At 37.6% G+C, this 25,731-nt stretch overlaps 1 protein-coding gene and 1 non-coding gene across 2 annotated transcripts in view; both read left to right on the top strand.

Moving 5' to 3' along the window:
• The window catches only part of LOC139686885 (uncharacterized), a 763,875-nt gene that overhangs the window by 513,464 nt on the left and 224,680 nt on the right, over positions 1 to 25,731 (top strand). Inside the window, exon 2 of the mRNA XM_071583961.1 lies at positions 80 to 145. Coding sequence (XP_071440062.1) covers positions 80 to 145 — 66 coding nt within the window. The remainder of the gene's footprint in view (positions 1 to 79; positions 146 to 25,731) is intronic.
• Positions 24,328 to 24,399, top strand: TRNAA-CGC (transfer RNA alanine (anticodon CGC)). Its single transcript has one exon. It is a non-coding gene; the product is annotated as a tRNA-Ala (tRNA).

Below are 25,731 nucleotides of genomic sequence, written 5' to 3'. Positions count from 1 at the left end.
AGCTCTTTTGTAGTCCCTCACCCGCCTTAATTTGATCGCTTTCGTCCACTCACCTCTTCGTGTTTTTTTTGCTTTACAGGAGAGAGGGGTTCCGGTTCCGAAGCCGACGGTCCACGGACCCAGCGCTTACATCCCGCCAGACGAGGTGAGTTTTTTGCCCGCACATCCTAGCCTCGAGGCTTGCGAGAGTTTTGCCGACCCATCGGTCAATATTATAATTTTGTCCTTCTTGCTTAAAATACTGGTGCAATGACATATGCGTCGAATGTGGATTAAATGTTGCCATTTATTCGTTTATGCTTTCCATTAATTGTTTTAAAATATAGCTGGACGTTTCAAGTTGTTTCGGATCTCCGTTTCGGCAATTGTTACGATCAACATGCCTGACGATCGTGTTACAACAAGTACGGTTTACTTCAGGAAAGGAAAATTTTCCATGCTGAAAAAAATGAAATATAGCTGAAAATATGTCTTTAATTTTAATTTGACTCATTGTTCATCTTCGGAATCATTGTTTTTCTTCAATGAAAATTAATATATTATTTTCATTTTTAAAATCATGAGCTGAATTAAAGAGGAAACTTGATCGAAATACAAGCTATATTTATAAAACATTACTTATAAGTCAAACGTTGAGGTTACATTTTAACTTCTTTCATGTTACTGTTTTTGAACATTTTCGGTACACTTAGTAAACATTTACTTGTGCCGTTCTGTTAAAAATTTAGCCCTTGCCTAAGGTCTAAGCTTATTCGCACTCTGTTATTTATCGCCCTCAGGAGAGGAGTGAGCTTTATGCGCTTAACTGCGAAGGTTCCTACGTTGTTCAAAATGATTTACCTCGCCGTAACTGAAGTAGGTAGGGACTTTACGATCGGTTAGGGTTGTGGTTGATGGGTGTTCTTAGTTCCCTGATGAGCCAACGTTTATGTTGGAGAAGCGATTATTTGCACATCGTAGAATACCTTAGCTGAATCGAGATACAAATTGAATTTTATTATTCGAGGATATTTTTTAATGCCTATTCTTCTAGAGTTTCGTAATTTTTATTTTTATATTAGCTTACATTTTCTCTATTATTTTTCTTGTTAATGATCAAAACAATCCATTTATTGGCCTTTTAGAAAATTAAACAGATTGTAAGAATCATCACCTGCCGTCATACAAGAATGCTCCTTGTGCAATAAAGTTCACTTTTCCTTGATGAGAACATTTTTCATGGAGCTATTGCTTAAAGATAATATTACTTAAGTTTTCTCAAAAGTTTTCAGCCATTATTTTGAGACTTCGAATCCTCTTTAAGTTCAATAATTCCTCTGTTTAATCACCACGATGTTCAATAGTGGTCAATAGACTCATAATTATCTGCAGTTCATCAATATGAAGGTTTTACTTTGTTTAAACCATTCATATCCCCGAATGAAAATTATTTTGATGGATCCTTTCTTTTAAGTGGGTAATCCAAAGTCATTTTATATTGATAGATTTTTTGCATACTCTATGTATTTATGAACGTTTTCGATATTTTTGATGGAATTCAAACTAATTCATTGTGGTATGACGAGCCCCTCTTTGTAATTTGAAAGATATTTATTGATGGAGATGGTGTGGTGCAATTGAAGTAAAAAGCCTTGCTTGTTTGAAAAGAAGTTTCCGTTATTCATTTAGTCGTCCAATTCCTAGACTTATTGATTATGTTCCTTGAATTGAATGAACCGCTTAGTATCTCGTAATAAAAATCTTTTGCGAGACAAATGATGTTGATACCATTGAAGGGAACTGCATTCTTGCAGTGATACCACAGTACATTGCCCTCAAAGTTCCCCGATTTAACTGCGAAAAAGGGAAGAGGAAGGCATCATTCTGGCTCAGGCTCTTGTTATGTTTGAATTAACGTGATGGTAGGGAGTAGCAGGAGTGCATGCGAAATGAGCCAGGTCTCAGTGCTCCATCCGAACTAGAATTAGTGTCCTCGTAGAGCGTGTCGGTTTGGGGAGGATTTGGTACCGAACCGTGTAAAGCCCAAAGGGATGAAGAGAGACTTTAATACTAAAAATACTGCCGTATTTCAGAAGTTCTATGCTGCCGAGCAGGATGAAGGGGGTACAGAACAGTTGAACGTGATTTTCATTCTATCTTTTCGCTTAGAAAAATGTTTTAATTTTTTTTAAAGAAATTAGCCTGCCGATGCATTGAAAGAGTCACTGAATCGTCTATCACTCCGTTTTCCTATGATGAACTTAAGGATACCATAATTTGAAAGGACTGGGATAAGGATATCCATATAGTAGTTTCGGTTTCTATAAATATAGTGATGAAAAATACAAGCTACCATACGTATTTGTGCTAGTTGATGCAATAGGTTTTGGGAATTCTTTTTGAAAAATATACCACCTTCATTAATACTCGAATATTTATCTCATATTCATACCTGATATTCCAATTACACCTTCGCAGAATGTTATTCTTAAGGCGAACTTCCTAGGATTTCAAAGGATCATGCAAGTATTTAGGTCAATTGAGCATATTGCATTTCGTAAACAACAATTGCATGCTTATAATCATAATTTATCCCATTAATCAATAACCCTTGGGGCAATACCACCAATTGACATCTTTGTGTTTTCATTTCACGATAGAAACAGCATGTTTTCCCCCTTTAAGTGTAAATGTTTACAACATAGACCCAGTGTGGCCATGCTAGCTCTACGTATGTCATGATTTTACTAAATTGGAATGCTGAATATTCATCTTCATTCCAGTGAAAACGATCTCAATGAGCTTTCTGCTCGCATATCTTGTTTTTCGCTGCTTTTGGAATAAATAAATTCCTAAATGCGTATCCTTATGCAGGTCTGTTACAAGAAATTACGTTTTTTAATGACTAGTAGCATGCAATTTTTTTGTTCTTTGAATAACTTGGCACGCAATAGCTTAAATTAAATTTCGTCATCATCCTTTATTTACGACATAGATTAGGTAATTATGATTTGACCTGAATGAAAAGTTAAATTAATTTACGTAGAAATACCGTCATATAGTTATATTTCTGATCTTTATTGGCATTTTGTTAGAATATTTATCCCATTGCTATTAAAGATGTTCCTGAAATGCGAAAATTTGAAAAGCTTTACATCTTACCTTAATGGTTTTCACCTGAGGTAGGTTTTTTAAATTACGTTTTACGAGTCTGCGAGTGATTTTTCGGCCATACCGGATGACTTGCCTGAAAGATTTTCGATTTTACTAATGAATATTTTTCTAGTGGAAATTAGATATTATTTTGAGAAATGATTCTTCCTCATTTATGCTGACTCATGACGTTTTGTTTAAATTTAGATTATTCAATAATTCTTCTTATTTTGTGTTTAACGCTTTACGAACTATTATTCTATGAATTTGATCTTATCTTTCCGTACGCTTCAATATTTTTTCGCCTCCGACCTTTCCAAAATTTGTTATGCATAAAATTTGGCGGTTGGGGAATTTAAATATAGTGAATAAATCTTCACTGTTATTTGAAATCACTTAAGGCGCGAGTTTCCATGCCTGGAAAGATTATGCAACAACAAACTATAAATAGTAACTCATCATGCGGCTGTGTTTTACGAAAAACTCGCAAATTCAAGCAGTGAAGTTTTTTTCCAAGATTATTTTAACAATTCCGTCAAATCATCCGTTAATAACCTTATTCATAAAACATTTTATGTATTTTGATTCATGTTTTCCTTGCGTCGCTAGGGGTTTGGTGGAAGATACCTATGTACTCTATATCTCGCCACAATATATATATTTTCATTATTATTATTATGACTTTACATTACGTGAAATTATTTATCTGACTAATAAATTGTTAAAATTCATCGTAAATTCTTTAAATGTTATTTGTCGCCAATATTTAATGAAGGCTGCCGGAATTGGTTCCGAAGATACTGTGTATATTCTCTAGATGGATATTTCAAGTATTTATTTTTTTGAAGATTCGGTGAATAAGAAAAGTATCTTATAGGAATGGTGCCTATCTGTTAGACTAGCTGTAAAAATATCCGGTCTGAATATGCTTAAGTGATAAACAGCGACGTAATGATATAAAGAGAGAGCATGTCGTGATTAATTTCTATGTGAGTTTTCCAATCTTAAACATAATGACAACATTGTTTATTTTCACAAAATTATCATTTGTGCTTGGTCATAATGGGCGATGCCGCTATCCGCTGTTGTTACTGAGTTGCATATGTTCACTCCTTTGTAGTTTGTATAATCAAACAGTTTGCAATTAAGTATCCTTTTTAATTTCAGTCCTGGGTGCAATTTTAAGCTATCTAATATCACGGAAAAAAGTGTTCATTAATACGTTCCGTTTTTCTTTAGGACGATTCCGAAATTTACGGCTTCATTAGGGGAAGAAGAGATGATACGTATGAAAAAATTAAAGAAAATATTTGGAACGTGGAGGCTTCATTGAACAAATATGGTTGTAAATTATCGTTTCTATTAAAACGCTAACTGGCGAAATCGGGTGCACAACTTTATTATTTTTTTATATTTAATCATCTCTAATTATTTATTGTAATTGATGCAATGCACTGGATACATTCAGCCGACTGAAACTTGATTTAATGAATCTTAATTTGATTTTTTATATGAAGTAATTGATGTTGAAAATGAAATACCAAATTTGTTTTATCATGGCGATTCAGTGTAAATACGCCCTAGGGAACTTTTTAAATCATCTTGCAACCATTTTCAAACAATTTTTAATACGATCTAAAACGTGCTAAACCGAGAATATTATGAAAATGGGCATGGATATGAGGTGCTGAAAGAGATATCTAATAATATGGTTGGAGCGGAAACTAATGAAATATTAGATTCATTTTTATCTCTGTAATTGGTTTTTGAAACCGGTTTTCAACATCCAAATGCCACCTTCAGGCTTGACGTTATCTAGTGGAAATAAAGTGTGCTACTAGGAACAATTAATTGATGCCGTACCCTTAAAGGTTTGGATGGAACCAGACTGAACGCAGCTACATTTTTTTACCTCTCCTAACACAACAACCGTGACATGCGACAGTACAACTAACTCTTCTTTGATTCCATATGCTTCCTTCCTCCCTTAATTCAGTGAAACATTCCTATTTTTTTCCTACCCCTTTATCGATTGCCTAACGTTCTACCCTCTATCAAAGTCTTCAATATCTTATCGCCAATCAAAATTCTCTGCATCCACCAAAATGCTGCAATATTATTTTACTGAATTGCTAATGGTATTCACAGATAAATTCAGAAATCTGTTGATTTTTATCAACATTTTGTGCATTTTATGGTTTATGAGGTTAAAACACGATGATTAGAATAATGCAATGTACCTTTTAAAGGAAACGATTCGGTGGATGAAACGTCGTTAGGATTAGCTTTTGGCTATTTCCTCAGACAACATTACTCTAATCAACCCTTTATTTATACACGATTCCACGGCCTTCCTTCCTAGAAAACGATCAGCTTTTCCCTTTTGTACCCTCACACTCCATTCAAAATCATCTCCTTCTCTACGGTATACCCTTTCTACTTTATCTCCCCTCCTCCGTGGGTTTCTCTCCCTCCCCCCTGTGCATCTCTCTCACTCCAAAGCCTCCCTTCAACCACAGTCTCACGCACACGCCCACCTCTTTCGCTCCCACTCAATCCCCGTCCGGTGATCAATAATGGGGATCCTGTCAACAGATTCGGTGACAACAATTCTTTCTTCGATTGCACCCGAAAATCCCATAAAACCTCCTGCTCTCTCTCTATTTTCCCTCTGTCTGACTTCGCACCCTTCCCTCCCTTTTCCTCTTTTGGTTTGGGTTTCTCTCTCTCTTTCTCTCTCTCCCTCCTTCTCTTCTTTCACAGAGCAGGACCACCCTCCCCTTTCTCATCCCTGCTCCATTTCCTCTCGCGGCTAACAACCACCGCCTGCGGCCATAAACATCGTCACGTGACCGCCTCTGATCCTCCTCTGTTGTTTATTCGATCTTCCCTGGGGATGGAGAGGGGGAAAAAAAGATTGGGGAGATGGTGTAGGGGTGCAGACATATGTGAAGGGTGGGCGGGCGGTTGTTACGTATGAGAAGGAAGAATGAAGAACAAGGTCAGCCGCTGTTGAAGCAAAACGTCGATACGATTAATATGTGTGGAAAACATATTCAAATCATCCAAATTGAAACCGAACCTTTATTTCTGGCGTGCTTGCGCCTTTTGACGATATCCGCTTTAAATGATGCTTGTCAGTGTCGTAGCCTAGGAAATCAGTATTATAAATTTATTGGGAAAAATTAGTGGCTGTTTCTTTCGTATCTCATTTCATGCTGGTTTAAAAACTTATAGTTCTTTGCAGTTTTCTCTTGTCCTCCGCGCCTCAGGCCTACGTTCACTTTTTCTGAGTATTTTTAACACGGCGAAAACACTTTAAAGTTATCTTAAAAAGCTAAGACAGGCGTCTTCCATCGCTCTCACTAGATTTATATCTTACAAATGCACCATTAATGTACGTTTTTCATTTCCAACTAGGAATATATTTCAATCATAACTGTAGACATTTTAATTTGATAAATGCATATGAAAAACATAGAAGAGCTACATCAAAGTTGACCCATTTGCTCACTTTGTATTTTGGAGGTGCGTGATGCCATTTTTTTCCCTTGATGAGGCATGTAATAATGGAAAATATAGTACACAGAGTCATCGCTCAGGTAGGTGATTTTTATCGTTTTATAGTAATAATAATTTCTGTGCATATTCTTGAAGTTTCGTTTTCTCGGAATTAGTATTCGTGCTCAGCATACCAATTTTTGTGTCATCTTCCTATGTGAAAGCGCATATATGAAGCAATTCTTGATTGTTATAATCAAAAAAATTTTTAAACTATCAAACATTTCTCTTGATCGGAAATTATAAACTCGCGATTTGTTATTATTGTAATTAATCCAATTTAAAGGAATCCTTGTATCTCGTATGCAAGTAAATCATCTCTCAAGAGATCATATTTGAGTCATTTCGGTACTTACAGGTCCTCAGAAATATTGCGCTGTATTTTTATTGCTGCGTTCTTCTAAATTAATTGAAGTCATGGGACAGATCCGAGTTTGTCATAGAAAAATCCTCTTGCTCAGCCGTTTGCCAAAAGTTAATTCAGTAGTTCCATTATTCAGTTTTCCAAATGAATCATCTCCAGCGATACTTTCCAGAAATGAACTTTCCAATTTGAAACCTTTAAAAATATTACTTTCGGTACTAGTTACTGAGGTAATAATCGGAAACTGTCCTTTTTCAAATGTTAGCTCTCTAGTACCTTACGTATGGGCCTAGTTTTAGGTTATCATTCGCAATCTTAAAAGTGATGAATGAATGGTTTCTTACGTTAACTTAAAATAAAATATTGCGCAAAATATTACTGATACCTATTTCCTATCTGGTGCTGTGGTGATGATTCTCACGTTGGTATCTCCTCAAGTTTGTTTTTCTCCATTATTTTTTACCCTGAAATGAGTGTATTTATTCCTTAAAATCCAAGGAAGAAATGATACAAGTTTGCAAGACAAGCGTAAGGTAATGATGAAGCCTCCTCATTACTGCCTTGTACATGCCATAAGCCTTAGAATTTGCTCCCTTGTTAGAATCTTGTTTTTTTTTTGAACCCGCGCCGAGCCGCCAGTTCATTCCGGACATGGCAACTGGAGGAGAAAGACACAGGGCTCCCCTTCGTAAAACAGCTGAATCGGGAACATGTGGCTATTTTCCCTTTTTCCTCCTATTTATCCCAGAGACTCCACTCATCTCTCTCTTTATTCCTCGATTCTTTTATTTTTCGCCGACGCGTCAGATGTAGTTTGAATGTGGCTAGGGTGCCTTAAAATTCCGTTTACTCGATAATTATATGGTTCTGCCGTCAAAGGGATGTTCGAAGAATGGTTTTATGGCATTTCTCATCGTGAATTAATGGATCTCCGTATAAAACTTTGCAAAATGTTTTCTGTTCGCAAGCAATATTTTATGGAAGATCTTTGGGCCAGACTTTTAATAGGCCAGCGTCGGGAGACTGGCTATTTGGTTCCAATGTTCAAATAGTCACTAATGTTTGATGGACAAAGTCATCTAAAGATGTAATCAGCGTGACTGTTAAAAAATTTGACTTCAGTGCAAACTTGCGAATGACACTGGTAATGGATCAGGCCCCTATGCCCTGAATGTCTGATTTTTTTCCGTTGCGTAGGGATTGGATCATTACGAGTTTTCCTTCGGGTTGATTGCCACTGTATTGTTTTCCGGTCACCATGAATTTCATTTTCATAAAAGTTAAAAGCAATAATAACCGTTCCGGTAATGATAACGGGAAATTACTATGGCTAACAATGTTTAGTGGCTCCACGCAGTTTTTTTCTGTTTTCAGTGCCCACTTTCTCCTTACATCTACTCGTAATTATTCTAATTTTCCTATCCATGGTCCTATTTGATCTGTTGCAACTTTAAAATCGGATTAGAGAGATGATTGTAAAATCGCTTGATTTCGAAATAGGCCGTCACAGACTTGGCAAGTCATTTGCTTTATGTCCCCGATGTATAGAGAAAACCAAATATTGTAGAAAAAAAAGGTGAGGGAAAGGAAGAATGATATTCGGTAATCCTTTACAGCGAGAGGTAATCGCTGTTTGTGTTGCAAAAAACATCTTCGTCGTAATAATAAGTCATTAGAACTGGAGACCGTTTATTTGGTTTATGGGTTTATTCTGTGCCTTCACGGATATCCAGCTCTGAACCTCACCCTCGACAGAATGCGTCGCATGCTTGGCTGAACATTCGAATCCCCATGATCCCTCGATTTCATTCACTATTGGTGAAAGAATTTTCATATTCGTTCATTCTTAAAGAATATTAACATTCAAATTTTCTCATTTTGGTTATACTTTATCTTGCTTTGCACTAAAAAGCACGTTTGTATTTCCTGACTGAATTAAGGGAGTAAGTTCTTTCCACAAAAATGAATAACCTTGCAAAATATTGTGGCTATGCGCGTGTAGTTTCATAGATAATGCCCACATTTATTGGACTTCTCTTCTCACGATTTAATGAACGAACCCGTTCGACCACGATCGTGTATGTTAAAATTACGTACTGAATAAATGTTCATTTCTGATGTTTTTTAATCCAGTGTAGGATCAATGCAAGAATTTCGGAGTGTAAAAATCATTCGCCTTGACTGGGATTCGAACCCAGATCCCTCTTTTTCGTCACAACATCTTGTTCCTTTAAAAGCCCCAAAATTTCAGAGTTCAAGATGACGCCTCGGTAGCTTAAGTGGCTAAAGCACTCGACCGGATATTGAGGGATCTGGGTTCGAATCCCAGTCAAGGCGAATGATTTTTACACTCTGAAATTCTTGCATTGAAATGCACATTAGCGGATGACTCCGTTAAAAGTTACTGTTGCGGCATCTCCCGCAGTTTCTTTGGAATTTGCCAGTGTAGGATATTTATTTGAGAGCTAAACGTGAACTGTATTTTAATCTATAATAAGAGACTATTAAAGCTATTTAGCCGGTTTAGAAGCCACATTACCTTAACTGCCGACCATGTATCTATAATTAATTCAGGCATTTAACTACTATTTCATTAGTGAGTCAAAAGTCAACGTTCGCACCTGGATAGTTATGTTTGTATCTCTTCTGCTATATTTATAGTTATACCGAACCAGGAAATGTCTTCGTTTCGTAGTTTCGCTGTAGCTTAATTTGTAGCTTCAAAGGAAAATTAAGTAAGAATATAGTAAAGGTTCGAGAAAATTTATTTGGGGAAGCTCCATCTTTGAAACAGAATGTTGGAGATAGACAGTATAGAAATTAATTCGAGAAAAGGCTGTTCGTATTAAATTATTAGTCTGGGCATTAAAGATTAAAACTGATTAAACTAACATTCTTTTTGGGCTTACCTCATTAGCCTCACATATTACATACTTCGTACATGTCCGTCTTCTTTTCTTATCTCTTATCTCTCTTTTCGTATCTCTTAACATGTGTTTCACCTCCGGGACATTAGTCCGTGCCTTTCTAATTGATTTTTCTTCAATGTTTTGTCACATTTATTCAATATTCCTGGATAATGTATTTATTTTTAAGGATTTCTTTCTAAAAATTTATTACTGCTTCTTTTTTAATATTTTTGGCTACGTCTACGTCGCCTTTTTTTAACGTTAGTTATCCAACTTATTCATTTGATAGTCATTGTTATCCAGTGATCTCTCATTTAATTTTCGTTAGGACGCCAATTCAGGTAAGCAATAGTGAGTGGCGAGTATGAGGAGAAGATTTTATTTCTTTCTTATTCTACAATCGCCCTTAGTGTTGTTACATATATTAAATATTTTCTTTAATTCTTGAAGCAAATTCCATAATCGATGTAGCATATTACCTTAGTTCTAATGTAAATTTTTAAGGGGCGAAGTAAATGTGCCAAGAATGAGAGTCGATGGAAAATAATTTATTTTGAAATCACACTATTTCATATCTTTTCTATGACGGTATATGTTAAGAGAATACTTGTTTCTTTTTTTTAAACTGGCATTCAACCGTTTAAGATGGAGGTTTAGGTTTTGAATGGATGCCGGCTGAACAACGATGGATTCCTTTTCCTCTCCTAACAAAACGCAAATTATTAATCCCACAATATATTAATCTGTTCTTCAATTCCGTATGCATCTGGCCTATCTTCGTGTAAACTTGAAAATCGAACGTGTGTCTTCGTCATATTCATTAAGGAAAAATGTCAAAAGTGTTCGAATAATTTGAGTTGAAATCACATCTTAAAGTTTTTCATAGGACTCGTCTATTTGAAGAAACATCGCTGAGTGCTTTGAAATGATACCATGCACAATCTTGTCGTGTTTACGTTTTCTGAGAAAGACTTGCGTAGTTCGTAAAAGAGAAGTATTGCATTATCAATGGGAAGGTGCAGAGAGTCACGAACAAGATGCACTAACCAGAATGCGTGTTGGATTCCTTGCTGTTTACGAATATGCTAACAAGTTTACGCATTGGCACGTAAATATAACGCCATAATGATTACAATTGGAACCTTTATTAATTCCTGGCGATCATCTGTTAAATCGCCTTATATTATCGGCAATTTTCAATCGTCTAACTACGAGTTCGTGCGTCAAAAATTGTCAATCAGGCTTTGCCTTGGGGCACGAGCTAAAAATTATAACTTGTTTTAGGACAATACAAGAAATTTACCCGAAGTACACCATAAATTGAATATCCGACTGATTTTCTCATTCTGTTATCGGTTCGACTGCCGCCGCTCATACGAATGGACTCTCATTTCTTTGTCTGTTTCCCTCTCCTTGTTCCGTGGGGCCAAATCGTGATTGATGTTACCACTTAATTGGCGAACGAAGAGGAAAAGAAAACAATGAGCGTGGGAGGTTTCCTGGCTTTAGGTCCTCAAAGATTTGTTGGGGCTCTCTCCCCTTTCCCGCAGGTGACGGAGGCGGATTCGTGAGGGAGTTGAGGGGAAGGAAGTGGATGGGGGATGGGAATGAGGGATTTGGGAGGAGTGTGGTATCTTGAGGAGAAAAGAAAAAGTAAGATAGGGTGAAGGTTGGTATATATCAGGCAAGTACTCGCTTTGAAGTTCGTTCGACGAAGTCAATGACGACAGTGTGGAGGGGGATGAGTTGAGTTACGCCAAAAGAATTACTTAAAAAAATAAATCTACACCAAGTGGTCCCCAGCCAATAAGCATTTTTATCGAGAGGAATATTAATTAAGGGTAAGATCTGTATTGGTATTAATGGTCTTACCCTTTTGATCTTGTACTGGAAGAGGAGATAAAAGCTTTTAATACCCGGATCGATATGAATTAGAAATAGAAGACCGCCAATTGATTATAATGAACTATGAGAAGTATGGCACTTCCAGGAATTTTTCGTTTTGTGTAATACTGTTATTTCAAGTGTCATTTTAATTTTTTTAATAGAAGAGGATAGGCAAAATATATTAATATATCAACTTTAAAGATGTATTCCATGGATCCATGCGTTTTTCCCACCCGTGAAATCCAAGTATCCTAATATTGTATTAATCGACAAATATTCTTCGGAATTCGAACGTTTAATAAATTATATTAACAATTCAGATCGCATATTAGGATTAATCACCGTTGATTTACATCAGCAGATGTGCAGAAATTGATTTACTAATGTGCTACAATATCAACGCAATGTTTCTTCATATGCCAGCCTGAAACAATTTGTAAAAAGAGTATGAATTCTGAAAAACTCCCCCCTCCCATTCATGCATCATATTTTTCCGACAGTTTTCGTGATTACTCGTCACTGTCCACGCGGATCGTAAAAATAGGTCAGGTATTAATCCGGATTTCAACTCGCTCTCATTGCTACGCAATCTGGAATTTAAGAATGCAAAATTCAAAATGAATATCGTTGTGATAGAAAATGTCTTTCCAAAATGAATGAGTATTTCGTTAAGTTGACATACCTTGTGATGAAATTGTTAATGAAATTATTAATGTAAATTGTTAATGAAATAATGTAAGGGTGACAGTTAGAGGTTCAACTCGTTAAAGTTATAAGAGAATTTAAAAGTTATGTGTGAGATGAAATGTGAGACTGAGGAAACATACGAGTAAAGAGAACATTAATATATTATAGTATTTATGTTCCGTAATAGAAAGTAATAACTATGCAAAAAGGTTAATTGTCATTTTATTTACCAAACCATAATAACTCCGACTTTAGTCTTTAAACAAGTTTTTATTTGGGAAGCTATTTGCAACAATTGATGTAGTTTTACGATACTTTTACAACTTACAATGTTGCGTTTTTTTTAATTAACAATATTTTGAAATTCCCCACGGCACAGCATTTCCAGGCTCAAAAACATCCCCAGGGATGAACATAATGAAAACATATTATCAAAGTCCTCATTTGCATGTACATGTACGTGATGAAGTACAAGCCATTGCTGGGGTTTGTGGCATGACGTGATTCCACATAGGACGCGCCCTGCTCGTTTTGTACACGCCAGTCATGAATAGTTACTATCTGGCTGGTTTTATAATGAAGAATAATGGACATTTTGCATGCAAAACGGTATTTAATTTCTAATAACCATTTCTTTTATGTGAGACTAGTATTGAATTGTTACAGTAAAGGAAAAATTGTTGGACGTGCATGTCGAGTCCAATGAAAAAATTATCTGTACACTACGCTACTGATCTAATTATCCTTTGTTTACTCAGATCACTACTAATATGGTTTCAATGTGGTCGGAATCTTTCTGGTTTTTATTTGGCATCCAACCTATTGTTGTATGATGGGGTACGGTGTAGGTTTAGGCCTTAAAAGTCCCCAGTTATATGGTTGTATATCTGTTCGCGCTGTCCGTTCTCTTGAGTCAGCATACTTGGCGCTTCTTAACGGTAGTCTAATAAAATTGGGATTAGGTCCGGAAAGGAAGCTAAATTTCACTGGTGTGATTTTAATTTCTCTATTTCCCCAGACACCTCCGTAAAAAAATGAAAGCTACATAATAGTCTTACATCCAAATTAAGATTTATGAAGACGAATTCGTCATTGCATTACATTTGTTTGGGCTTATTTCTTTCTCAGGTTTTACTGCCCTCGAAGGTCTGCATAGCAAATGGCGTTTCTCCGCTACGTCTACTCGCGAATGGCCTTAATGCCGTCGTAAAAGGCCGAGCTTAATGTGATTTGTGGTCATCGCCGCAGACATGTTGGGAATGAGGCTATAACCGCATATCCTACCCCAGGTAGACCCGACTCAAATGGGCTCTAAGGCCACTTGAAGACCGCACTGAAGGGGCTCAGACCTCTCATTAGCGATGAATGTTACCGTTAAACGTGGATGTCGAGGGTGAATTCAAAAATGTTGCAAAATCATCAGACCTGTTCGAGGCGGTTGTAGTCCATTCAGTGAACCGTTTTGATAGGGTAAAATATCGCTCGGTGGAAAGGCTTGTTCTCATTAACAGCACATTGCCCTTGTAATGTTACTCAAGGACAATTAAATTTTGAAGTCTTTATTTCCAAATTTTATTATGTAACCAATAGGTGCCTACAGAGGTAGCGTTCGTAATTTTTGTGCTTATTAATGTTTCCTAATACATGTTAATTAATACCCAAGTGAGAAGAAGGAGGCAATGAGAGAAATTTGGCATCTTTGCCATTCTGCCCTTTGTCGGAAGGTAGGATATGTTTCCGTACATTATACGACCCAATTGAAGAGGCATGGCATTCATCGATGGTTATACATTTCCCATTTCCACTGAAAAAAATATCAAAATGAAATTCCTTTGTAAAATCATGGGAATATCTCTGGGAAAACTTGCCACATCAGCTTGTTTAAACTTGGTCTTCAGCGTGGCGGTTTTCCGCTCAGTCTCTCCTCCTATCTCCTGGGGTTCTTTATTTGAAAGTAAGGGGTGTACATGATGACCAAGATATATTTCTACAATCTTTGGGCAACAAATACTTGGCATGATTTACCTAATGCTCCTGAAAGTGATGACTTGAATTTTCGTTTTTCAAGCATAGAAGTTTTCCATCAAGTTCAGATACATTTTGACTTGTGGAAATTATCCCCTTGTGAGTTTGGAATCTTTTATGGCCTTCATCGTGGTCCTTCGTCTATTCGGGGAGTATTGACGTTACCATGTGCAACTTTGGAAGTGACTGCCATGGCACTGACCAGTTCGAATTTTAAATCCATTTTAAGGAGGGCTACCTCAGTTCAGTTTGGGTTACGCCAACTTTCTGGGCTTAATTTAGCACCTTTAATGGGTACTATTGTTTATTTATCAGTGGAAATTCTAGGCAGGCAGTGCCTATCGATCCATCTCTTCGAAAACGGGGCCAGAAGAAACGAAATGGATTTGTGAAATTATTTAGGGGCTCAAAAGTATCGCGAATTAAATGTTCATGTTTTGTTTATTTTTGGACTGGTTAGGTGCATCAGGTTTTCCACATCGTAAAAATTTTGTTTCTTTATATTACGCCCACAAATCGCTTAATCAATTAAAATCCCCTCTTTGTCGAGCCACTTTTAAATATTTTTTCTTAACTGCCAATACTTTTCGTATATTTAAATGTGATAAGATAGGTATATGTCTTTATTTGGGCGAAATTGAGACCTAATGGTCCCTTCTTCCATTTAACCCAATCACATAATTGTAAGCGTAAGATAAGCGTAAATTACATAATGGCCAAACAATATCTATCCTCAGAATGAGATATTCTTCCTCAATCTTTGCTTTAGGCGTCAGGATCCCTAGCTAGAAAGGAAGGGTTCTGGTATGCTTGTCCACTATCCTGAGCATGCAGAAACGCTGTTATAAAAGCCCCTCTTTGAAGTAAATTCCGGTTGTCGGCTTTATTAACGCATCAATTTTTTAGTAAATTAACTATTCGTGGTTGAATGCAATCCCGTCTACTCCATTAACATAATTTTTTTAAATGACATTCCTGTTATAAAAAATTCATTTAATTTTAAATTATGCAGAACGAATGAGGTATGAAAGGATAACATAAGCCTGATGATTAAAGAAAACTTTGTGAGACGTGAATGGACTGAGCCGTCGGGAATTAAATTCGAAGTATATGCATTTTATTTTATAGGGAACACTACAATGGCTTTCGGATATATTATGAGCAATAGTATATTTTGGAGGAATAAACATGTATATTAACCTTGGTAATAATACCTACCCGTCTCTAAGGTGATTTTCATTTCTGGGAACTTAACCTCTGCCATCAATGAATTATCGTGGTAAAGGTGTTGATCCATTCAAAAACCATGTTTTGGAGGTACCTCAGTCGGAGTGGAAAAAGTGTTACAAAAATCGGTTCGAGCGCATTGATTATCATGAAGAATACTTCTAAAAACAATAAAACCATTTTCAACATTTTCAAAGTCTTAACATTATTAGGCTTAAAATATAAATAGTACCCTCGTAATAGTTGAAACTGAAAATGTATAAGAGAGATTTAAGGAATATATAGAGTAATTGTATGTTGAAGACCTTCGAGCAACAATCTTAGACATAGAAAGAGAATATGGGGTAGATGAAGATAGTGAATTCATTCTTCTTTCGGGAATTTCCATCGCGTAGGTGAGTTGATGGACAACTGTTTCGCCTCCAGTTCTGGAGGCGTCTTCAGGAGAAGTCTTTAGGTCACTTCGACCTGAAGACGCCTCCAGGACTGGGGGCGAAACAGTTGTCCATCAACTCACCTACGCGACGGAAATTCCCGAAAGAAGAATGAATTCATTAAATAGACGTCGCGGAAGCCTTAGGATCATATGAAGATAGCTTAGGTACAGGCATACACTCGACGATAGGATAGGCAGGGCTCTAAGGGAGATGAAACAACACAGTACCGTAGGGTAGACAACAGTTAGGATATTACTGCAGACTTAATAAAAGGTTGAAAAATGCGGTAGGAAGAGTCTCTATGGACTGATTGGCACTCGTATATGCGGAAGGGATCTTGCTGCAAGATCTCAGTGTTAGTTCCTTTTCGGAAAAAGGATAAGGGCTACATAATTTTAGAACTACCGAATTATAAATTTGATGCAACAATTTCAGAGTGTTCAGAGTTTGTGGCATCTCCCGCAGTTTCTTTGGAATTTATAAATTTGATTTCCCCTTCCGCTAAAGTGATGCTAAGGATCCTCAACAAAAGGCTGGATATCAAGGCAAATAAATACTTGGGGTTAGATCAGTTTGGGTTTAGGAATCCGTGATGTCGTTGCAGTAATGCGATCACTATTTGGTAGGAATGTAGAATGAAATAAGCACGTAATTTTCTGTTTCGTAGATTTTTAAAAAGCGTTTGTTAAGAGTGAGTTTGGAAATATTGATGCATATATTTCAGAAAATAGGAATAGAGTGGAGGGATAGGAGCATAATCCATACCTGTATATGTCTCAGACTGCTTAGGGGCAAGTGGGGGACGGAGAGTCCGGATGGTCAGTATTAGGAAGAGGTGTAAGGCAGGGTTGACCATCATCACTGGTGCTGTTCAACGTATATGTGGAGGAAATGATCAAAGAGTCATGGGAAGAACTGTAGGTAGGAATGAAAGCTGGAGGGGAATTCGTAAAGTCTGTTAGTTTTGCTGATGGCTAAACTCTAATTTGTCAGACAGCCAAGGGGTTACAAGCGTTGCTGAGTGAATTGGAAACTCAGTATGGATATGAGATGAGAATAAATATAAATAAAACAAAGATTATGTGATTTTCCAGGAAGAGAAAGGCTAATCTCATCATTATAACAGGGAGTCAAAAACTGGACTTGGTTGAACAATTTCCGTATCTCGAATGGACCAAAATGGCCAAAGTGTTAAAGACGTAGGAGAAGAATTGTTCTAAGCAAAGAGGTATTCACGAGCAGGAGAGAGTTGGTTACTGGGACGATGAGTATGAATGTTAAAAAAGCTCTTCATAGCTTTGATATGGAGCGTAGTAATGTACGGCGTGGGAGCGTGGCCATTGAAGCAGGGCGATAGAAGTAGACTGGAGGCTTTTGAAATGTGAGTGTGGAGAAAGGGAATTGGACAGAAAGGAAAACAAATTAAGTTCTACGTACTCGTGTGGTGAGCGAGGAGAGGGGATTGTTGGGAGAAATCATAAGAATGCTGGAAAAATGGATACAAAGCATATGAATTGGTGATAGCATGTTGAACACTGTGATTGAGGGAAGGATGTTACGATAACAAGGAAGGGGTGAGAATAGGATATGAATCCCCTGAACCTTCTGGTGTTCATTACACGTCTGAGGCCGTCAAGTGTGGAGCGGATAGGATATTCGAGCACTGCAGGGCTTTTTTATATTTAAACCATGGTCTCTAGAGTGTTAGTTAATTAGTGGGTCTCTAAAGTCTTCGTTTCCAAATTATGTAGCTTTAAATGAAGGGAGGTTGAATTGTAGCAATAGTTCGTTTAACACCACACAGATAGCATCGGACGGAAAATTTTATGAGGGTTTCAATATCAATAAGGCGACGAACCACGTTAAAAATTCACAAAACCGTAATGTCAAGGGATAATTATCTGTATGGGTTGTAAATTGCCGAAGTTTAATAAATAAAGTCGCAGAAGATCATCACCTTATTGAAAGCGTAGACGCAGATATAATTATTGGGGCTGAAAGCTGGTTATCCACTGATTTTTCCGACGGTGAAATTTTCCCAAATCCTTTTCCATTAACGGAAATGACAGAGCAAGTAGAATATGGGGTGGTGTCTTTATTTCAGTTAAAAAATCTTGCGTCTGCAGGGCTGAGATAATTCCGGGTAATGGCTTGGAAAGCGTTTGGTGCTCAATTAAAAGTCCTCAATCCAAAAGAATTTATCCATGCGCATTTTACAGACCGCCAATGGACAGGGACATTTAAATACTAGAGTTAGATCAGCAAATCATAGGTTTCTCATCCAAACACAAGGATAACGACGTTATGATCGATGGAGATTTCATGTGTCCCATCTATCGACTTGAGCACAGATAGTTTTATTACCCGCGGTAAAGACAAAGTTATCTGCTTATCGCTATTTCATTCTTTTACGTTGAACTCATTGAATCACCTTGTTACTTCACCTACTAGTGGCGATAATATTCGTGATTTGTGAGCGACAAATAATCCCGAAAAAGTCTTAATTATAGAAATCATAATTAGAATTCATGATCAGGGCAGTAAATGCTAAGTTTTCGCTACATGGAGTCCGAAAGGAGAAACCAAAAAGGAGCATTTACTTGCTTAAAGAAAGGGACTACAATGGCCTAAATTGCGCGCCACAGAATTTCATATTATCGGGCTGGACTGCGTGAGAGACATTTTTTTGGCGTTGTGCCAAAAAAATGTCTCTCTCACGCAGTCCAGCCCGAGAACTACCTCTGCATCTCTCAACAGCTGCGAAAGCCTACGATTTAAGAAAGACAGTAATCACTGAATTATTGAGGGTACTTGGAATTACTTCCTTGAGATCACGCGCTAGGCAGTCAACAATTTCAACCTAGAGAGTACAACGGGTATGTTAGAATGGGGACAAGTTAAAATATAGATGGTTATGGATGCTGAATGGTAAGAAGGGTGGAAGGCCAGGTACAAAGATGAAGAGGGGCTTGTTTTCGAGTACACCAAAACTACATGAGAAGATTTTGTGTCTTTTAAGGTACTACATTCAAAAGTAACTTCATCACCTCTGATCATGTATCTTAGATCTTAGTCGGAGCCTATGTCTCCTATTCTTTTTCGTTTACATATTATTTTCTTTGTTTCTGAAACTTATATTTCATATTTCATCCAGGCTCGTGCGACCTGGTTCTATCCGTATATTTTTCCATTATTGACTGTCATCATCCGCCCACTGCATTTGAACATGTATTTCTTCTTCGTTTCAGTTTTCTGCAGTCTTCTTTTATCTTACACTTTTTGTGGTACCCATTTGTTTCTTGTTCGTAGCTTTTTGGAAAACCTTATAATTGTTCGCTAAATATTCCCATCCATCTTAAATTTTACGCATACTCAAATTAATTAATAAAGTGTTTTGTGAGTGAGTAATTATTCCCGGGTTTATTGTTGACGGGTTCATAGGCTTTTACCTCTTTGGTTCGGTCATATGCGTCAAGGAACAATATCTGAGAAAGCAAGATGTAGCCTTTCCTCGAGCTTTTGTTATCGCGATCATATGGAGGATACTGTTTCGTTGAGATACTCGAGGGCATTCTTTACATTTGCACCCTTTTTCGTGCACCCCTTTCCACCCTTTCTTCCCATTTGTCCTACTTCCCCCTCCCTTTTCCCTCATTATTACCCATTGCCCTTCCCCACATCCTTCTCTGCTTGCTTTCACGTCCTGCCCCTTCTTTCTTTCCACGGTCCGCGTCCTATTATCATACCATGTCGCTCAAAACCCTTCCATTTATCCTTTCCCGGGCCTGTCATCTCTCACTCTTGCCCTTTTTACCGTCGTCGCCTTGTCAATTTACACGCTTCCGAGCGTGGGACTGTACTCTGACGAAAAATAATTTTCGATGGAGGTAGGGTCAAGTCCGGGTAAAATTATTCTGATGTGTATTCATCCCTGCCACACACCCTAGCGGTGGCTTGCAGGGTATATATAAATATATAAAACATATTAGCTAAGCTTATTGTATGTAACCCCGAGGGTAATTGTAGTTATGCAGGCATGATTTAAAAATTATTTTCATTTGCTGTTTTTTTTGGTTCATATACATTGTATGAATGTGCATATTTGTGTACTAGTATTTATTTATTACCCATTTATTTTTTCCCTATCCATCGATAGTCATATCTCCGTTAAAAAAGAGTGTTCGCCCTGTGGTTCATGGTTGGCCTCATTACTGTTCTAACACATTTGTGTGTAACCTAATTTTTATTTTCTTATTTATGAGTTTTTGGTCATCGATACCCGTTCAAATACTTCTGTATTTCTGATTTTTACCACAATTCAATCTACTGATGGATGAAGTTGTTGGCTACTATGAAAAATAAAAGTAAATATTTTCTCTTTTACGGCAAAGTAGTATTACTTCATATGTATACCCAAAGCTTAAGGACTAAACTTGATTGCAAAATGCTCAAATTCTAATATTCAAATCCAGGAAGAGTGCTAATTATCTTGAATAATTTGGAAATACAAAAAAATTAAGGTTTTGGATAAATTAGAGGTAATATTGTATTTCAGTAATCACAAAAGTGAGCTGGATTGTTGCACACAAAACGTGCAGTAATCTTAATGGAGTAGAAGATACATATTATAATATTTGATAACGTTGTTGGATCTTTTTCGTAAATAATTGGTACTGAAAGTTTTCTCCTGCCTACATTAATGTAGTATGCCTTTATGACAATTTTTAAACTAAAACCAGCTAACATACTTTACCACATTTTTCAAAAATCAAGAGTTGCGTGAAGTTTTTGATGGAAAATGTAAACAAGACTACATGAAGAGGAATAGTTGGCTAATTTGAAGTGATTATTGCAGCTTTATGGTTGATAATTGGCTAGTTTTATAGTGATCAATATGGCCAAATACGGTCGTTAGTTTTCATCAGGAATAAAAATTTAGCCGCATGATACCCTTATATATTTCTTTCCATTTCAGCTGTAGTTCAATGGATTTTAATATAATTTAATGGATAATTTAAAACTAACTTAAGAAACTAAAATTCCATGTGTAGATTTAATCTTTCGATGGACAATATACTTCCCTAATTAATTTCCCAAGACTGATGGGAACACTTAACTCACGCATTTTAAGGACGTGAACTCGTCCGAGCCAGGCAAACGATTTTGTTTTAAACTTTTGGACTTTCAATTTTCCACCTACTCTCTCCCCCTCCCAACCCTACCTCCTCTCCCAGAAACCATCCATCCTGCCATCCATTCATTCACTCGTTCAATCCTCTCCACCCAACCATTCTTCTTTTGTTTTTTTAATTATTCTCGTCGGCCACCTAGTTTTACTTTTCATCGGTTTAACGTTAAAAACGACCATCAGTTTTAATTTCGGGTCGCAAGTCGGGAGGATGTGTTCCACCCGGCCGCCGACCCCCGTGGAGACTTCCGTCCACTACGCTCCCCGGTCATGCCTCCCGAGAATGGAGGAAGGGGGCCAGGGGAAGTGACGTGGGGAGGCTGGGGGGCGGAAGAGGAGGAGGGCAAGGGTTTCTTTGCAGGGGGGTGGAGGGATGGGGCGGAGTTGACGGCGGAACCGTGGGAGGAGCGAAACCCAGTGGAAATTTCCCAGCCGATCCACCCTTCCCCACCACGGACTGTCCCGACCCCCAACGCGCCTCCAGCCTCCCCCTTCCCCCTCGCCACTCACCGTTATCTCCCTCCCTCTCTCTTTACCTTTCTCGCTCTCCCTCCCTCCCTCTCACTCTCCCACCGTCGCACGGCGGAGTGAGTCCTTTTACCCTGGACTAGGATCAATATGAATGGGAGGTAGGGGGACCTTGGTAGAGGTCTTGATAAGGGAAAGAGGACGGGGGTGTGAGAGAGGGAGGGAGTGAGAGAGAGGTAGCCGGTGAGTTTTAGACCGGAGAGAGGCGGTCGGGGGCGGGAGGGAGGGAGAAGAGTGAGAGGGTGCTCTTCGCGGGTGCGGAAGGGGTTTTTTTAAGGAGGGTATGGGGAGGGGAGGTGGGGTATTTGGGGTAGTTTCGGGTGGGGCTGTGTAGTTTTCGTGAGGAGGATGGGGAATGCGTGCGAGAGGAGGAACGGGAGGGGTTTACGGAAGGGAGACGGGCAAACTGAAGTGTGAGGGAAAGCGATGAGGGATGAAGAGAGGTGGAAAGGAGGGTAAAATAGATGGAGTGGGTGATGAGAATGGATAGGGATGATGCTGTTGGTGTTAGGGTGCGTGGGGACGGGAGGGGAGAAGCATTCCGGGTAGGCTAGTGCGAGGGGTTTGGAATATGGTGAGAGAACAGACGGGGATTACTTATGTATGTGGGCGAATTTTCGAGCGGAATTATCTCTCTCTCTCTCATGGATTTTGTCCGAATCTTTGTGTGAATCGAAGAATGATATCCCTCGCTAAAAATGCGGTACGATGAAAAACATACTTAGTTTGGATACACAATGTGAGGCGAGCCAATGTGCACAAATTTTAATAGGGCTTCCGTGGATCTTTTTGGATAAGTCGTTTTTCACTCGTAATTTTGGTCGTAAAAATATGTTGACCACGAGGAAAACGTTTGCCTTAAAAAATGTTCTTGCTCGAAAATGTTCGATCTGTAGGCAGTTATGATTTCATGGAATATAAATCAAAAATCCACTCGATCTAGAACAAAATGTACACTATAAAAATAATTATGAATGTTGGATGCCAGCATACGCTGAAAATGGTTTAAAACGTTTTCTGCCACTGAATTATTCAGTCCTTCCGTGCTAATTTCGGAAAATATTTTTCTATCTTACTAAAATATGTACGTCCATCCAAAAACCTACATTAACCGGTAGATTACCTAATAATAACTAAAATATGTTAATATCACAAATTTTGGGAGTATTTGTCACAAAAATGTGCACTTTGCACGGGGAAAGGATTGGGTATCTTGTGTAGAAATCGATGGATAAGGTATTTTTTTTATATATTACCTTCCTTGATTACGCTATTAGGGATCTCAACTGATTAATTTGAACATATTTGCGTGATGGACAATAAATGATGGCATCGTATTGAGTGAAACTTGAAAAGATTTAAGAAATGAATGGCGTTTAAAGTTTATTTACTGAGCTTTCTTTTCACAGAAAATAATATTTAGGATGATCAGTGTAGCCATCTGGCTACACTGATCCTGGCTGGTGCTGCTCCTAATTCATACGTGAATTTTGCAAAGAAATTAGGATAAATGAAGCCAGCTTAATGATACTGAATCGCACATTTTTGTGAAGGCGGAAGATATGCATGTATTTTGCGGAGCTCACCGGCATCATGGAATGATTAGACGTACGCAGACTGTTAGCATAGAGAGAATACCATCTGTAAATATAAATTCTCCATGAAATGAACCCGCTGAACTCAAGGGATAAATTTCGAAGAATTCTTTAGAAATTCACTATGCGTCTTCTCTGGGATACCACGTACATCTACATAATATTCCAACAAGCTTCCGCAAGGGCGTGTGGCGGGGGGTGTTAGGCTGCCACCCGTAAAAGAAAATGATACAAAAATAAAAGTTCAATAGAAAATTCTACTCACACCGTTGCTCGAGCTCACATTTTGGTATACATATTTCTGGCGAAATTTAGGTAGCAATGAACTAAAAAGAATCTTCGGAAACGTGTGGTTTTTTTCTCGCAATGAGAGGGGACAGTTTCTTCCGTCAATTTTAATTTGGTAACTCCTCCTTGTTTGTTTTTATAATTAATTTTTACTTCTTTTTGCTATTAAAGTCAGATTTTCCATAATTTGCTTTAAGACGTCATTCATTTTTACTAATAACGGGCAGTTATTAATAACTAAGAAGATTTTAACTAACATGAGTGGTTCGCCAATTTCACGATTTTGACATTCGCTGTCACGCATTAAATCATTGATGTTTCCGCACGAGTGTTGAAAATCAATACTTGAGTAGGCATTAATCGAATTTTAAATGTCTGGAATAATTATAAATATAAAAATAAAATATTTTGTTTACTTGTCTCATCAAAAAGCAGTGCGACCGGTAAATAATTTTGAGAAATAGTATAGTTTAGTCAAATTCCTCGTATTTCGTTCGCCGGGGGTGTAACTCAGTGGTAGAGTGTCTGCTTCGCATGCTGAAAGTCCTGGGTTCAAATCCCAGCACCTCCAATTTTTTTTAAATATGATTACTTCCCGTTTATTGAATTTCCACATTTAAAACAATTTGGACCAGCAATTTTTATGTAATTAACATTTTTCATTTGGAAATTTCAGATCTTTTGCGTGACAGCTTATTTTTAGTTCAAAAATGTCATAACAGAGTTTCCTTTGCCTCATACTGCTATATGTAAATGCTATCTCTTTTATTCCGAGACAAGTTTTTATTCCAACTTCTTTGTTGTGGTTATTATATGCCCATGCATTATGATATTTTTTTTCGTTATTTTAACATTTAAATCTTGCGTAACGTAAGCAATGTGTGATCCGTATTTGACGGTAAGAGGAAACTTGGTGCCGTGGTGCATTCGAAGTACATCCAAGCATAAAATGAAAATAGTATATTTATCATATTTTTGCGTGATGCTTTATTTCGATCACCCAACAGTATATACGAGGCACCAAGTCAGTTGATCAGAAATACCATAATTGAATTCTGTCCCGTCACTTTCGAATGTCGTTTGCAATAACAATAAACTGTCTTCACAACCACATTTCAAGGTAATGCTCTCTTCTTTAATCATATCATAAACTCGGTCCCTAGTTTATAAATATTATTTCATTAAATATTTACTAAAAGGTAACACTACTAACGGATCGTACTGAACCCCAAGAGTACTGCAAAAAAACTTAGATAAACTTGTGCATTTAATATTTGTGAGTTCCAGTTTCAACCAATCTATGGGTCACGTGATATTTTAATTAGTTCTTAACCTTATAGTATTACTGTATAAAAGGGATCGAATATATCAGTTGTGAAATCAAGGAGTGGCACATCGTGCCCCTGGAGGCGCGAGGAAGATTACTGGGTAGGATTTACATGTACGTTTCCTCTTCTTTCTAAGCATTATTAAAAACAAAAATTCCTGACGCTCTAGGTGACGGAAGAGTAAGAATATAATAATTATTATTAGGTAATCTACCGGTTAAGGTAGGTTTTTGGATGGACGTAATTACTAATGAAATAATTTGTGACCCCTAGAAAAAACATTACATCCTACTCTACATCAGGTCCCTCTTCAGCTCTGAGTACTTTCTTCCTCCCTTCATCCTGTCCAACATCCCTATCTTGTTCCTTCCCTTTCCTCGTTTGCCTAACATTCTCCCCTCAATTACAGTCTTCAACATCCCGCTGCCGGTCAACACCCCCTTCATCCACTTTTCCTGCCTCCAAAGGATTTCCCCCAACAAACTCCTCTCTTCGCCCACCATACCAATTACTTCCTCATTTGTTTTCTTCTCTGTCCATTTCACCTTTTCCATTCTTCTCCACACCCACATTTC

This window comes from Hetaerina americana, unplaced genomic scaffold (genome assembly GCF_022747635.1).
Source record: "Hetaerina americana unplaced genomic scaffold, ioHetAmer1.1.p SCAF_15, whole genome shotgun sequence".
In the NCBI taxonomy this organism is placed as follows: domain Eukaryota; kingdom Metazoa; phylum Arthropoda; class Insecta; order Odonata; family Calopterygidae; genus Hetaerina; species Hetaerina americana.
The sequence above is the reverse complement of the archived record's forward strand: the minus strand, read 5'-3'. Positions and strand labels throughout refer to the sequence as shown.